The 16,226-nt window shown below is 41.0% G+C and overlaps 1 protein-coding gene across 2 annotated transcripts in view; it reads right to left on the reverse strand.

Moving 5' to 3' along the window:
- Positions 1 to 220: 220 nt before the first annotated feature.
- The window catches only part of PKDCC (protein kinase domain containing, cytoplasmic), a 33,738-nt gene continuing 17,732 nt past the window's right edge, over positions 221 to 16,226 (reverse strand). The window contains exons 4-7 of one of the 2 annotated variants that reach the window (XM_068676747.1): positions 13,855 to 13,934; positions 12,810 to 12,917; positions 3,737 to 3,910; positions 221 to 1,462 (exon numbers count right to left, since the gene is read on the reverse strand). In XM_068676747.1, the coding sequence (XP_068532848.1) occupies positions 1,377 to 1,462; positions 3,737 to 3,910; positions 12,810 to 12,917; positions 13,855 to 13,934 (448 nt within the window). In that variant the 3' untranslated portion in view covers positions 221 to 1,376. Of the gene's footprint in view, positions 1,463 to 3,736; positions 3,911 to 12,809; positions 12,918 to 13,177; positions 13,560 to 13,854; positions 13,935 to 16,226 lie in introns of those variants that run through there. The other variant, XM_068676748.1, reaches the window with a different exon arrangement.

Here is a 16,226-nt window from a genome sequence, read left to right on the forward strand (position 1 = left end):
AAGGTTGCTAAGGTGTTGTTTTATAATGGCCACTTGCTTTGTGACAGGCAAGCCCATAAAGCCACTCCTAAACCCATCCTTCGTGGAAGACACTGGTGCAACCTCAGTTTGTTCCTGGAAATAGTATCCCAGGCTTATGTGACTTACAATGCATTACAGCTAAGTCTTCACTGGATTTCAGCATTTATTTGCAACACAAGAAAACTGAATATGAAAGGGATCGTATTTATCTTTTATTTTATTTTATTTTTTTTACAAAAATAAACAATTTAAGAAACAAAAGCACATTTTTTCCTGGCTGTACAAACTACAAAACAGTATGACATTGGTCACTTTAGCATTTACTTTATTGCTTTCACTGAAAGCAAATTCTCTAGACACACCATGCCTATAAAAAGCATTTTATATAGAATTAAGGCTAGCATTCAATTACCATTATTGAGGTCATTTACTTCATTCACTCTAAGAATTAGCAAGCGGTGCCTTAGAAAACCAAGGATTTGATGATAAAAAAATATGAATAACTGCAAGATATTCAATAAAATAGTCCTGTTCTACCAGATGGATTGCTTTGCCAGTCTGTCAAAGATGTAGCTTCATGAACAATTCAGACTCGATTCAACAAAAGTCTTAAGCACAGGCTTAATTGTAAGCATATGCTTAGGCCTATCCCTATTCAGCAAAGCACTCAGCACTTGGGTAAGTCCCTAGCCTTTCAGTGGGACCATTCATATGCTTATGTGATTTGCTAGACCTACAAAATGGCTCTTTTAAATTAAAAAAATACAAACCTTTGTGATAACATTGGAAGCAAAAAAGAAAATTAGCTACAGTCTTGCAATTCTAAACATAACCAATTCCTTCATTTTGACAAACACGTTGCTATTGCATATTTGATAAAGTTAACATGAATGCTGATTGTCTTCAGTAATTTTTGATATTTAGCTTACAAACTGATATGTTTCAGTTACTCAGTTGTACGTGCCCAAATAAATATCAATGCAGAGGATACAGACTTCTCTTAGAAATGATCAGTTTCCATCCCTGTACACACGACAGGTCAGAAAGGTCATGCTAACCTTGGTTAGAAAAGCTAGAGCTGCCAGTTGATTTGTAACCAAAATTACATCCCAACAGTGTATCGTATTTTGTATTTTGCTTTGTTTTAAAATCACATTTTCAAAGTGTTGTTTTATTGCACATTCATCCTGGTCATGCAGGTTATTTCTTTAAAGTTTTGTTTAGCACTCTATAGATTAGAATGAGTAATAGTGCAATTATCTCCCCATCCACAGCCGTTCTGTACATAACAGCTGCCTATATTTATACACAAACAGCTCTTGTCACTCACGCATCAGACCAAGCCACTTTAGCTGTCAGTCTGTCACTTTCACATATGTTATCTTGTCAGGATCAGGCAAGATATGATTTGAGGCCGTCTTGAAGAAGACAAGCTGCCGACCTGCACGGAATAGGAGAGGAGAGGGAGGAAAAAAAAGGTAATTAGAAGTGATGAGCAAAAGGTTACCTGCTTTACAGTACTGACATTTCATATTCACGATCATCCTGTACACCATTTAGGCACCCTCTTTCTTACTTCAACTGTTATAAAACTGAAATGCTTTCACTTCAAGGTGCACTGATCTCTCCTGGGCTCTGTATGTTTATTCTTATGTGATTATGGTCAATATATGGCCGCATAAAGCTAACAAGGTAAAGGAAAGAGAGGTCTGGAGATTTTAATACAAATTTAATACAATCTTTAAAGAAAAAAATGTCTTTAAAGACTCTCCCACTGATATAAATGGGCCTGGGTTCAGGGCTTAAATAAGGGGCAGACATTTGGTTGTACAGGAGCAGAATCATCTTTGCACACTCAAATCTTTGCTGTACTGACCAGCACAAGATACATTAAGCATTACTTGCTCTGAAATACCTCTTGTTGATCACTTCGTAGCTCTGGGTTTTTACACATTCTGGAGCAAGGCATTTACTACATAAATTTACATACACAAAAATAAATAAATAAATAAATCCATATCCATTGAGAACCCCCTGGCAGTGCAAGACACCCTGCCAAGTCCAGCATGACTGATTTTAGTAAGGTTTCACTCACTGCTGTCCGTGGGAGCTGCAGTACAGGTCTTGTACTTATTTGCTGAACCAGCGTCTTATTCACATCCCTATCTACCTGCTCTCCCCCAGACACAGCAATTCCTTGGAGCAAAGGCCACAGAGGTATTCTCCACAACTATTCAACCTCTGCCTTCACTCTCTAATATTCAGAAGAAACAGTTGCTCTTTACTCCCAGCCTGCCTCCCTAGGGGGCCCCCATAACACTATTTTCTTAGAAGTATCACATGGCAAACAGGATGCCTCAATTACTAACCAAATTTCCATGCTGTACGTTGCAGGGACTCGTGTGCTCACATGCCAGGGATGGCACAGAAAGGGAATGAAAAAAATAACACTTGAAATATGGCTGCTATGCCTCATTTGCTTTTAATATCAAAATCTGAGACAGGAGCTGCTCTAAACTTCCTAGGAATTTCCATGTAACTCATTTCCATGAGTCTCAGAGCCTAAATAATTTGCCATGCTGAAATCTGTGGAACAGCAAGGCCTTAAATCAGCTTTCCCAAGGTTTGGCTCACATCAGCCACCCTTCCTCTCAAAGACAGGAGTAGGGTAATTGACCTGGCTCTAGCCAGAATTGCTTGAGATTGCTCAAGCAGGAGAACAGCACTGTGTGTGTGGAGAAGATGCACAGCAGTCACAGGATGGGAGAGTCCACAGGGCACACGTGCACAACCAGTCATCACAGGAGAAAAACCTCATGCTGACTTCAGTGGGGGATTTATCTCATGAGATGACGACAGAAGAGCACAAAGTTAGTCCAATCCACCTGATACACACAATCATGTCTCTTTTTAGCAGACACTTGTAACATTTGTGTTTCTTGGAGTGCTGCGGAGCTCCCTGAAACAAGCCTCGGTCTGGTTCAGCAGCCATGAGCCAGGATCGATGCTCCACTGATGTTAATCAGCACAGACTGGCTGCCTTCAGGGGAACCACACTGAGACTGCCAGGCCCACAAACCTTTTGGAAAGTGTATTTATCTTTTCAAGAAGCATATTCTGGTAGACAAGAAAATGAGTTGTGGTAGCAAATGGGATTTTCCCCTAGAAGTTCCTGTAGTTTCCCAGCTGAAATGCACTGGACATTTCCACCTCTAACTGGTTCCCACCAGCACCAGAACATCTCCTACACCAGCCGGGAAGTCCCAGCTAGATGCGTGGGAGAACCTGTTTGGTTTCGTGTCAAACTGCAACAACCATATGAATTGGAAAGGTTTATGTAAACCCAGATGTTGGAGCATGGCCTGCACATTTAACTGCAGAAACAGGTCACAGATTTCTGTTGTTATCTCTGTCGCTGTACTTCAAAATAAAATTTTGAACTCCGCGGTTTGGAAACCTATGGTGCATATCCTAAAGCCCTCTGCTGCCTGCTCCTTTGGGTCTACCAGCTCCTCTGAAGGGAAGCAAGGAAATATCCCACCAAAGACCAAAAGACCTCCATTGACGCATCAGAAACTCTTCTCTCTTGTTGCTGTCAATGGTGGCTTCCACAGTCCAGCGCAGCATGCTACCCAAGTGGTACTGAAACTCTTGAAGCAACCAGCATGCATGACTCAGCTGCTGCTGCTCCTCTTCAGCAGCACCTGTGACCTACCTGTCCAAGTTGTCTGGTTAGTTAAGACGAAAGCTTTGCACTGGGAGTAGCTGTCACAGATCTCGATGGCTTCATTGACGTCAAACACAGAGAGGAGGCAGCCTTTGTGATGGTAAGATGGCCAGCATCTGTAGTTCTCATCAGGAATAAAGGCTTCAGGCACCCGCCTATACTCTGAAAATAACCAGAGTAGAGCAATCGGTCTGAAAGCTCTAGCAAAGTGCTTGTTCTTAGCAGGCAAGGTTATTTTAACAGCTTAGGAGAGGGTATATATGATGGAAAAGGTGACTGTACCAGCCGCATTTCACTCCCAAACGTGTTTATAGCTCTGCACCTTACTTTCCTTTTACTTTCTTCCTTTCTTCTCACTTTTTTTTTTTTCCCTTTCCAGAAAGTGTCTGTAAATAAACAGTCTGTGCACAAAATGCTTCCCCACCGTGCCAGTGAGGCTCTAGTCTTACCAGGATTTTTAGGGGAAGAATGTCCCATTGAACCAAGAGCATCCACTCGAATGAACCGACTGGCTGTCCTACTTCTCAGGGAGTGAGACTGCGGGGGGGAGCCCCACCAGGCATCCCCAGCCCTCCCTCGCGCTCACAGCAGCACGCTATTTTTCTCCAGCCCCTTTAGAGAGGGGAAGAAAAGACAGCCTTTTAATTAAGCAAACTTTTTTGTTTTGCTTGCTCAGATGAGCACAAAAGGGGAGTTGCTCGATGGGCCCCTGAGAGGAGGAGGGAAAAAAAAGCTCAGGAAGCATGTCGGCATGGTGGCTGCCCTGGCCTCCACGCTGCCTGGTGCTTTGCTCGTCCCCTTGGCTGCCGTTCAGTCTCCCCTGCCTTTATGAGCTCCCCTTGTTCTCTGTTCACAGCTCCTCTCGGTTTCCCAGCCGCTTATGGGGGTTTCTCTAATGAATGAACCAGCAAATTAAACTAATCATTTAGACACATCTCTATTTAGCTTCCGGACATACAAACGGATGGTTCCTTCCTGTCTCTCTCCCACATCCTATTCAAAAAATAAATACATTCTATATTTCTTCTCATTGTATCTGTTATAGAAACTAGAGATGGCTGCCCTGACTCACAGCCTATTCTTCATTCACTTTCATTTAGGCATTTTCTTCCTGACATTGCAGATACAGCCTGCAAACATTTCATTTTAGAAACACCACCAAGTCAGAGGCAAGTGTGCCTGTGAATCTAAACTGCTGGTCTTTCAATTGGGAAAAGAATTGCACACCCACAAGTGCTCATTCATACTGCACAGTCTGACACAGTGTGAAACAAATGCAGTAAGTACATTCTTTTTTAGGCCTGACTCATTAAAATTATCATAAGACACACTCACAAACAGGAAGCAAAATCAGAGCTGATCATGTCCCACTTACATCAAAGGCAAAAACCCCTTTCATTAATTCAGGAAAAGCAGACACACTCATGAAGAAAAGAAAAAGACTAATTAGTTTCACATTAGAAACATTCATTTCACCATCAAAAATACATATGCAGTCCTTTTGAAGAAAAGTTGCCACATGCATTAAGCTGCTACTGACTGGCTAGGTAAAGATCCCTTTTTTTTCTAATTGTTGTATCAGCCATATAGCAATAATCATAACTGAATGTAAGTGAATAATGTTCTCTTATCTCTGTATGATTACTGCTGAATATTGATCAGTGCCTTACAACCAAGGTCAGTAAAATGATGTGTGCAAAAATTTGCAAATTAAGCTTGTAAATGTGAAATGACAGAGGAGGACCAGCAATGACTGTAATGGCAAAAGCAGGGTCCTGGCTCACATGGCAGGAGGGGATGCAAACCTCCCAGCTGGTACCTAGGGGCCCAAGCAGACAAGGTGGATGCAGCAGGACCCTCGGGGGAGCATTCTGCGGCGGAGGAGCAGAGGGCAGGACAGGTGAGGGTGTGCGGACATCCCAACCCAGCAGGGTGCTCCTGCCGCCCCAGGAAGCCAGCACAGGATCCCTTCTGAGATGATCACAGTCAGAAATTACCCGAAACTCAACACAATGCCAGCTGAGTGTTGGTCTGTGGAAACTGCATTTTTCTCCAAAACTCACTTTATCTCGAGTAGGGCAAGGTAGCTGCCTTCACCCCCTACACACCAAAGGCAAACATCCCTGGAATCTCTTGTTTACGCAGCCACAAATTAGGGAGCTGACCCCTGAACCCTTATTTGCATGAGTTGAGAAGAAGTACACTTTTCTCACATGAAGTGCAACGAGAGAGAAGAAGGACCCTCTTGAAGCATGTCCCTTTGATGGAGATGTGTCCTGGCAATGACCAGAGCCTCCTGCTGCTCCTTATCCCCCACCAGCGCCAGCCAGCTGAGAGAACCCTCACTGTACCAGGCCTGCATCACCTCCTCACATTCAAGTCCAATTTATACCAGAGGGAAATGTGCTTGTGCATGAGAGACCGAAACGCACAAGGAACCCAAACATCAGTACTCATTGCATCAGTTTAAAGAGCTGTTCCCCTCTTACATAAAACCTGTTTGATAAATCACAAACAGGAGGAAAGCTCTCCTGTGCAATTGCTGCGCACTGCCTTTTGCATCCAAAACATTTCAGCCCTTTGTTTCTTGTTTTTGAAAGTCAGTAAAGCCTTTGTGGTATGTTGTGTGAAATATACCAAAACAAAAACACTGTGGAACAAAATCGTCTGCTGTTATGAATGCAGGGCAAGTCAGACATCAAGGCCAACCACACCAGATCCCAGTGATGGAGCTGGGCTTCCCCCACACCTTTAAATGATCATCCTGGTCACCCCAGTCCAGTTACTCGCTCAATTTAGCAATTCCCCACTGGGTTAGAGACAGCTCTAGCTCAGGTTTTTGTCCTGCCAAGACCTGAAACTTGCTTAAATGGAGTCCATGGAATTTGAAGGCTCACGGCAGTAAATCACATCATAAAAAGGTCAAAGTTCTGGTCGATTTCCAGACTAATGGTGTTTAAAACCAATAAATACTTGCCTAATACCATAAATGCAGCCATAAATTTACACTTTTGCATATGTATACATAGTTTGACACAGAGTATATAAAGTCTATCAAGGCAAGGAATAGATCAGAGAAATGCACGACACTCCTACTGCTATCGCAACAGATAAACAAAAAGCCTTTTTTCCATCTACTGATTTTGTGAGGGCTGAAGCAAATAAATGTAATGCAGTAAGCCTGATCTTGATGTCACTTATGACAGATTTACTCCAGCTTAACATACGGGAGCTGATTCGCTGCTCTCAGCTAGACAAATAAATCCTACCGGGAAACATTTTTCCTGCCACGTAAACATTTTGATAGTTCAGAATATCTTGCTATACTGCATCTGGGCAAGTCTCAGAAGTTTTGCTTTGCAATATTTTTAATAGTTTTAAAATGTTTTTAGAAGCTTGCTCTGGACAATCAAAACACGCTGTTTTAGTTGGTCCAAAATCTTCTTAAAATTTTCTTACAGTGATAGCCATCCCCACAACAGCCACAGCAGTTTTCAAAATGTGTGCCTTCTCGTGACAGGTAAGACAGGCAACGTAAAACACAATCTGCAGCCTCACTGCCGGTGCAAGAGCTCCGAGAGAAAGCCAGCACTTGAAAATCTCATTCTAATGTCTTTCCATCAAAAATCACCTGTGTTGTCCCAAAGCTGACTATAATCTATAAACATACTCATTTTCACTCTACTAGACTGAGTCATATAAATAACTCCACAAGTATATTATAAACTATGTGAAACCGCCTGTGGTTTCCCCCTTTTAGGTTGTTTGAGTCACCCTAAATCTGACTTTAATCAGTCCTAATGACCGTTTATTTCAGCCACAGCAGCCAGATTGCACTTTTACTACCAACTACAGCTACTCGTTGGAAATTTGCCCAGTTTTCTTTTCTAGTTATCACCTGGCAATACAGCATGGGTCAGCGACATTGATGCAGTAAAGTTCATCCTTGAAAAGAAATCATGTTACTACTCCTTTTCTTCCTTCCTCCGATCCTCAACAATGGGAAAAAAAAAAAAAAACACACTGGCAGTCGAATCTGGATTTTCTTTTAATTGCTTTCTTACAAGCAAGCAGAAAACAGCCTCATCTTGCCAATCATCTCAGTGAAAATAGCACAGAGCAGTATTTTGCTACACAAACGGTCCCACAGATTCCCAGGGAAATTAAGGAATGCAGAATCAGATCCTAAATAGATAGTAATGCACTTATGTTTTTAGCATGTTTCGTTTTCTGCTTAAAACTTCCTCATGCGTCAGTGCCTCACATTGTTGTTCTGACAAAAAGCCTCACGCAGCCTCACGTACTGTTGTGCTAGGGAAAGTCAGTTTTTGTGTACCAGAGAAAACAGCCCGCTAGGTGTATCCTGTGTCTCTGTTTTTAATCATTTCTGACAAACCCCAACTGTTTAGAAGGACAGGAAGGCCTGCCAGGACACGGATTTGCTGTAAGACCGGGAGGTAGCACCGCTGCTCTGGCGTGCGTTTTCATCCTTTGGCTGTTTCATGCACGCAGCCTGCAAGCTAACGCTGCCTCTTCACACGCACCTATTGTGCTCACAGTAGAGCCATATTTAAATAGGTATGTGTGGTGACACCACAGCACAAGTAAATAAGAAGAACGGCATGTTGTGGCATTTTATTCCCATTCACATTACATGGTGGGAGTCATCTCCCTGCTGCAGTGAGGAGTCCTGCTGCACCCACCAGCCCCTGCAGCATGCACCGCTCATCCCATGCAGCTCCTGCAAACCACATCTGCCCCAACCACCTACACATGCAATGAAGTTGGTGGATGAGCCTGAAGGTGCATGGGGTCATGTACGTCGGGTATTTGAGCTCAAAGCCAGGTGCCAGGTTGCCCATGTGACAGCCCTCTGCAAGAGGGAGGCATCCTGCCCGTGCACCGTTCCCTCTCAAGCCCACTACAAAGCAGCCTTGACGTCCCTGGGATTGAAACGCCAAATGCACAAGTGCAAGATAAAGCAGGAATCCGGGCTGCAAGGACTGCCATATGTTCCCAGCTGAGCCTGCAAGCGCCGTCACCAGAATACTTTTGGTCTCCGCGTTTTGGCCTGCCGTAGGATATACAAACAGCCTCCAACAATATTCCAGTGACCTTGCAAAATTTCCCTCTCACACATACACATGTGCACAAACATACACACCCTGCTTGACTCCAATAATTCTTGGGTAGATTTACAATTTCCTAAGCAGGTTGCTATAGTGACCCTGCAGAATATTTTCTCAAAACACTGTTGTACTGTAAATGTTTACATACAGTGTAATCCTGCCAAATTGTCTTAAGACAAAGGAAAACATCAAGTGTCTTTGCTTTATGTCCAGCCTTCCAGCTTTTTTAGCATTGTGAACGTACTTTCAACTAACAACAGAAGCTAATTATGCCTTTCTGTGGACTTGCACACCCTTAGGCCTAATAATGGGTCATCTATTAGCTTTAATGAATAACAAAGCTATCGGATTTACTAGTGTTAGCTGATTTCACGCATTTCTGAGTAAATTCTGAGCTAACTGAAAGACCGGGGCTTAGCTATAGAGCCAGACACCCAGTTGGTACAAATCAGTGTCACTCGACTGAAGAAATACAAATTTTGATATTGAGGCAGGGCTTTGCTGATCAGCATCAGTATATTTCTTATAGTTTTCTTAATCTTGATAATTAAAGGAACAACTTAATCATTTTAGATAACATATGTCAAAGAAAATACATGGTTTCTGGTTTAATTCATGTTCTTCTGGATTCTAGCAGAAGAGACCAAGAGTCAGCAGAATATAAAAAAAAGTATTTGCTCATGGTGTTTTTTTAAACACTGTAATGTTCCTGTATCAACATTAACAGTAGTGTGATTTATGATTACAGAACACATACATAGCTATCGAATGTCTCCCGTGCCTCTACTCTGTTTCTTAGATACTAAAGCAAAGTCCAGAGCATAATATAATTTACAGCACTATAAAATGTTTTACAACTGGAGCACAGTGAAAGCCTAATATCCAAGACCTTCTGTAATATGACTATGTCATCTTGTTAAACTTTCTTTATGGGAGCACTAGAGTTGAGAATTTTCTTCATGTCACTTCCCCACCGATTATCAATATCACCTTTCTCACTTCATGTTGTTCACAGGAAGAGGTCTTCCTTTCAAAAACATAGGTTCAGATAGATAACAAACTGTTTCCTAAAAGTTTATGTTTTAGTTACAGCCTTAGATCATCTGTCCAAGATCATGATCTCTTCTTTCCTAGTAAGAATTTACAATGCCTCATCCAAGGCAATGCATAATTCAAAACATTTAGACCTAAGACAATTTCTGAAGCACCATTACTTGAATCATCTATGTTTTTTCTTTAAGAAACAAAAAAGTTGCAATTCTTGGATTTGAATTCTACTCTAAGATTTTATATTAGATTTTACACCCGGAAGGCCTTCTTTTGTCACAACCCTTCAGATGCCAGAGGAGACTAGCATAGTTAATTTTTATCATGTTTATTACTTGAGATAGTAAAATCCTCAGGAGACAGTTGCCCTGTAAGATTTTCATCATCTGAAGCAAAATTGATGTGGACTTGTGCCTGCCAGTCTTGGCATACTGGCATACAGATGCAAGGCTCTGATTAACTCTGATCTGGCCTCAGAACCAAACCATAATCTCTAGTTTAATCTTAACCTGGCACTGGATTGAAAAACACTCTCCTTGAACTTTCATTATGTTGCAGAACAAGACGGGAAAGGTTTAAAAAATCCTGTAACCTCAAAAAAATATTTTTGCTTTGTTTTCAGAGAATAATACAGGGTCCTCCTAAACCCCAAACAGGGCCAAAGCACTACCTCAGCTGACAACATGGGAAATTATCGTGGTTGTCCCTTTTCACCTATCTTCCCCTCCCCTACCCATCAAGAGTTATACAAAATATTCGACCTGTTCCACCATTCAGCCCTAGTTTTGCTGGTCAGGAAGCCAGCTCAGCTGGGAATACCTGCCAGTGGGAAGAGGACGACCACTTGGACAGCAGTCTTTTCCAGCTCCCCTATCATCCTCTTCTGTAATTCCACTGTACCACAGAAGAATTCCTCATTTACTGAATAATCCCTGGACTGAGGATATTAAAATGAATTCTAGCATGGTATTACAAGTCAAATATTAGTTGAGGGAGGAATGTGCTCGGGATAAAAGTGATACGAATGAGGAGGCTGAGAGGGGTATTTTCACCCTCACAGTACAACTTCTTCATACTTTTCTGGCAAGGAAAAGGAACCTTAAAATAGAAATAAATTACAACTCCTTTTCTGTTTGGTTAAAGTAGCTTTAGAACAAACAAGAAACAGGCCTGCACATCTTAAAGACATGTCAGCTAAGTCTGAAAACATATCTCATCTAAATGTAATTTCCAACAAGATATCTGATTTCTCAGGTTTGCCATTGGTTGAGACCTTTTTCATCTCAAGGAATTCAATATTACACTCATGGTCTTTAATTTAGTGCCCTTTTAGACTGGCCAAATACAATACACAAAGTACCGATGGATTTTCTACATCCTTGCTTATGCTGCAGAGTGCTAAAGGCCATAAGCAGTGCCCTAAAAATGAAAAGGGCTACTTGCACAGAAGGGCATTACTAGCCATGAACAAGGATAGTGGATTCCGCATTGTATTCTCCAGGACTCTATGGAATTAAACTAACACAAAAATGTGTAATTATTATAGTAGCCAAATACACACAGAGTGCTGCTCCATATGAGTAGAAACTTACATTTACTAGTGCTGTCCTAACTTTTCCTCCCTGAGACACTTTTATAAACATGACAGACCTCTAAAATTCAAAACTTCATATTGTCCTGATATGGCAGTTAAATCTGGAATCAACCAGTATCACAGAAAAACTTCAGCCCTCCTGGCACTTCTTCAACAAAGGACGTGTTTGTACTATCGATTGTACTGCTGAAAATAATTTTGCTGTGTTGACAGGCATCACTCAGCACAGACCATGATGAAAAGCTGAAAATTAGAAAGTTAAATGAACACCTGCAACAATTTTCCTGCCAATTTTACAACAAAATAAATATTGAATTATTCTGATAAGTGGGTCAAATTCATCCCTGGTGTCATGGCCCTTTGAGGTTAACAGCGCTACGACAGGAATGAATTTGGCTCCCGTGTCTCTTTCACGGAGAAAATGCTTCACTGAACTTTTGAAACCTTCTGTGCCAACATTCATCTTCATTTAGAACCCATCTTTCCTTCTTTACTATGCTTTTGCAGCAAAACAGCAATTTTCCTATCAACTTGCCGTCAATTATGCTGACAGTTTGACATGAATATTGTACATACACAAAAATAATTTGCAAAACAGATTTCTCAATTGTTACATTTAACAGGAATTTCCTTCATACATAATCTTCTTTGACACGTTCAATTCCACAACCTATTCTTCCAGGAAGAACATGCATCCCTACATGTCCCAGCTGTTTAAATTGCATCTTATATACCTGTGGTGCTGCAGAGATTTTATTAGGAAAAAAAAAAAAAAAAAAGCTGTATGTAACTTCATTTTGATCCTGTCCTTTTTTTTTTTTCTTTTTTATTGCAAACAGTGCTTTTCTCTTGTGCAGCAAGCAAGAACTTTACTCTTCCACTCTACAAGTGCGTAAGCTGCAAGAAACTCCCGTAAGTCTCAGGAAATCCACAAAGGGTTAGGGTATCTTTATGGGATTCCTATTTAAGTCTTGGTTTTTGGGTTCAAAAAACAGAAGAGAATTGTGTGAGTGTGATGAAACACATTTTCTGCAGACCCACTATGGAGAGCCATGATCTGCTGGGCTTCCTTTTCCCCATATAGCCTGCTTATTTCTATGGATGCCCAACCACCTCATTCAGTGAGAGGGGCTTCAGATGGCACCAAGGAAGCATAAAGCAGACAACTGATTATCATCTGCATGATTTCAAAGGCCTGTAAGCTCCCTGTTTTCTGCACATTTTTTCCTTTCCAACCTCACATACAAGACAAAGCAGAGTCTCTGATTTCAAGTTTCAAGAAATACTTTACCAGCTTTTTGTATCCGGGTGGTGTTCTGTAGGTACTCTCCACTCTTATACAGATTCAAAACTCTTTCTAACTGAGCAGCTGTTTCATCTATTCCCCAGTGAAGTTCTCCTTTAAAAACACAGAAAAAGCATAATTCAGATGAGAAGCAGCCTTCACAAGGCTAAAGAGAGGCTGCATTCAAATAAAGCCCTAAGCATCAGAGCCCAGCAGTGTCCTACTCCGTGACGATGTTGTGATGTGGACACGAAGTCTATTAGCTACTACAAAGTGACCACCAAATTGGATTTCATACCTGACATGAGCTAGGCATGTCAAAGGCTGGCTCGTCCAGATGGGAAGCCCAGGCCTGCGGGCGAAAAAACGCTGCGGTGAGCTCCCAGCACGGGATGAACCTCAGCCAATACAGGGAACTCCAAAGGATTTGCTTGCTAATTAGTTATAGCCTGGCATCATACAATTCCCTGTGGAATACACACAGTGCAAGACACAAAGCCCCTAGAACAATGCACCAAAAGCTCTCAAATCAGAACTGCAGGCACATGTGGCTACTCTTGTCCCACAGGCACTACCTTGGCTATTAGTCAAGGTCTATGGTAATTTCACTTGCCTCTGGCCTCTGAGGTATAAAAGCACCAACAGTACCATTGGCAACAGGGAAGTATCATGTCTTTATAATTACAATTCCTCTTGCTAGAGGCAGGGACTCCTCCAGATGCCACAAGGAGCTCCACACTAAGGACCGAGCTTTCCCTGTGGGACGGAAGAAATACAGAAATTGCACTCTAAATTCAATTCACTCCTGTGCAGAGGTGTCAGGAAGAAACACAGACATCTGTGAAGCATAGTTAAAACCTCAAAATTTAGAGTTCTGTGGTATATAGAGTCATTCTTGCCTTCTTTTATGGGGGAAAAGTAACCCTGGATATATAAAAAAAAAAAATCTAATTCCCTTACAGGGAACAAAAAAGCAGAATCTTCTATATCCCCCGTGTGACACACACAGAAAAAAAGAAATATTTGGCATTAACCCATTCAGTGTGGTTACCTGTGGCATTGACTATCTTATCCAGTAACGGTCTCAGCGAGGATGGTGCACTGTGTGGCAGAAGATACGTGAAAAAAAACCTGCAAAGGAAAAGTAATCCATATTGAAAAATAAGAAGATTACAAAAACGTGATAACTCCCAAACAACATCAGGAATAAAATTATTATTGCTTGTAAGCTGTTGACCTATACAAGAAACATAATCATATTCTATAGTGAAATAAATACATAGCTGAGTATTCACACAGCTGTCTGGCATACCTAGACCATGCTGTTATGTACAAGGCTGCCTTGTAACTGTGTAAATGTTCCATTAATGCAGAAATTTGCTATGAAGGCCCATGGATTGTGATTCTTTGCAAAGCTGCCCGTATCTTGACATGCTACAAGAATGCTCACAAACCTCAAGGTTTTTTCAAGGCTTAAAAGTGCATAAATCAGATTTCTGCTCATTTGAAATAACTGACTTGTTTTCTTTTCTAGTGTTTTTAGACTGTAAAAATTAATAGTCAGGAGAAAACCTCCTGTTGTTTCTGTGCCACTGCAATTCAGAACATCTTCTCTGTCCTCATCATTTATCTAAATTCATGACGCATTCATGTGGATAGCCATATTAGGATGTATACTCTCCGTTTTAATATTTTTAATTGCAAATGGAAAAACAATATGCCTTTATTTCACATCACTGAAGTACACTTAACTACACATTGTTCCTTTAAATTTCTATTACTCTCCCAGTATTACTAACCATTGCAAACTCAGTGTCATAGCAACGCAAGATAGAGATGGACAGTTCAGGATCTGACAATATAAACAGAACTATCAGACATAAATATTAGGTAATGAGCATAACAGTAACACAATTGGGAAATTGCCCTGCTTTACATCTAACCTGTGAAGCAAAGTAAACGTTTTTTCATATACAGAGACCACATTGTCAAACAGAAACCTACAGTGACTCATACTCAGGAGCGAGACTAGCAGATGTCTTACACAAGCACAAAATAAAAAAAATTGAGTTACTGATAGCCAAAATTGATCACAGACAGAGGTATTATTGCGCTGACATAGTTCACTTACACAATGAATATTTCTTTGAGATTTTAAATCCCTTTTAATCCCTTACAAAAATAATATTTATAATTTTCACAAGCAGGTAGATTTTCCTAGCCATGAGTATGAAACAGCCAATATAAATAGACATGGAACCCTAAAGAGCAACATAACATTTGTAACGAACAATTTACCTAGCAAATTTAACCTCATTTTTCTGCTCAGAGAGTACCCATAATCAGAGTCCAACTGATTGTGTACAGCTCTTTGCAAAAACTTGGTAGCTGCCATTTATTTTCCTAAATGCCAGATAGATGCAAGTTGTGGAGCTCGTTGTTTTTCTGTGGCTATACAACTTGTCCTAATGCAAACAACCACATGAAATTCTGAAACATACAGGCACTGGCGCCTGCACAACTTAATTATATGAACATTTATTATTCATAGATTGTAGGGTCAGTGGCATCATTTGTGATCTACCTAACACAGACTGTCAGATACCTTTCAGTCTGCTCCTACAGCCTTTTCCTCATTTCTTTTTTCTTTGGAGAACTATCTGATCCTAATTTAAGGATTGTCAGTGATGGAGATTATCCTTACTTTTAAAACTGTTCATTGCTTTTAGGATTTTCCCCTGGACATTTGGAGGAAAACCCATAGAGACGGGTTTATGACAGAAGGTAACAATCTGAAAATTAAGATGTGCCAAGGCATGTAGAGATTTTTCTTCTCAAAATATTTCCTCTCTTTTAATTATTTATTTAAAGAAATTGAGTAGGTTGCCTAGTTATCTTTTCAAGGCTAAGGCCTATTATGTTTTAAAATTACAAGGTTTTTATGCATTATTTGGCAGACTTCTGCTTTTGACTTCTACCTTACAACAGCTCAAGGAACCCTTTTGCTGAGCATAGGCAAAGAGTACTCTTAATTTCCACCCGTACAGCTACAGAATGCATGAAAATATGCAATCTAGCACCCTACAACTACTGAATCGAAGATTTTGCCTTCTAATACAAGTGCATAGAGTCTGTAGCCAATGCGTCTTCATTGACAATTGCAGCCTCCTATAGGCTGAATCTGCTGTTGAACAAAAAATGATTGTCTCCATCACGTGAAGTAAAACCAGGGGCTGAAACCACTGGGATACTGTGTGCTGCATGCTGATGTGCGGTTCAAAGGAAATGTGAAGAGCTGTAATAGGAAAAGACTGCTTCCTTCAGTGAGACCGGCAACCTGCCCCAAGCCCACCACACCGCAGACATATCTCCATTTAAGTCTGCAATGGACTGATGCCTATTTAAGGTTTCTTAGCCAGACCA

Source organism: Anas acuta, chromosome 3 (assembly GCF_963932015.1).
Source record: "Anas acuta chromosome 3, bAnaAcu1.1, whole genome shotgun sequence".
Lineage (NCBI taxonomy): Eukaryota > Metazoa > Chordata > Aves > Anseriformes > Anatidae > Anas > Anas acuta.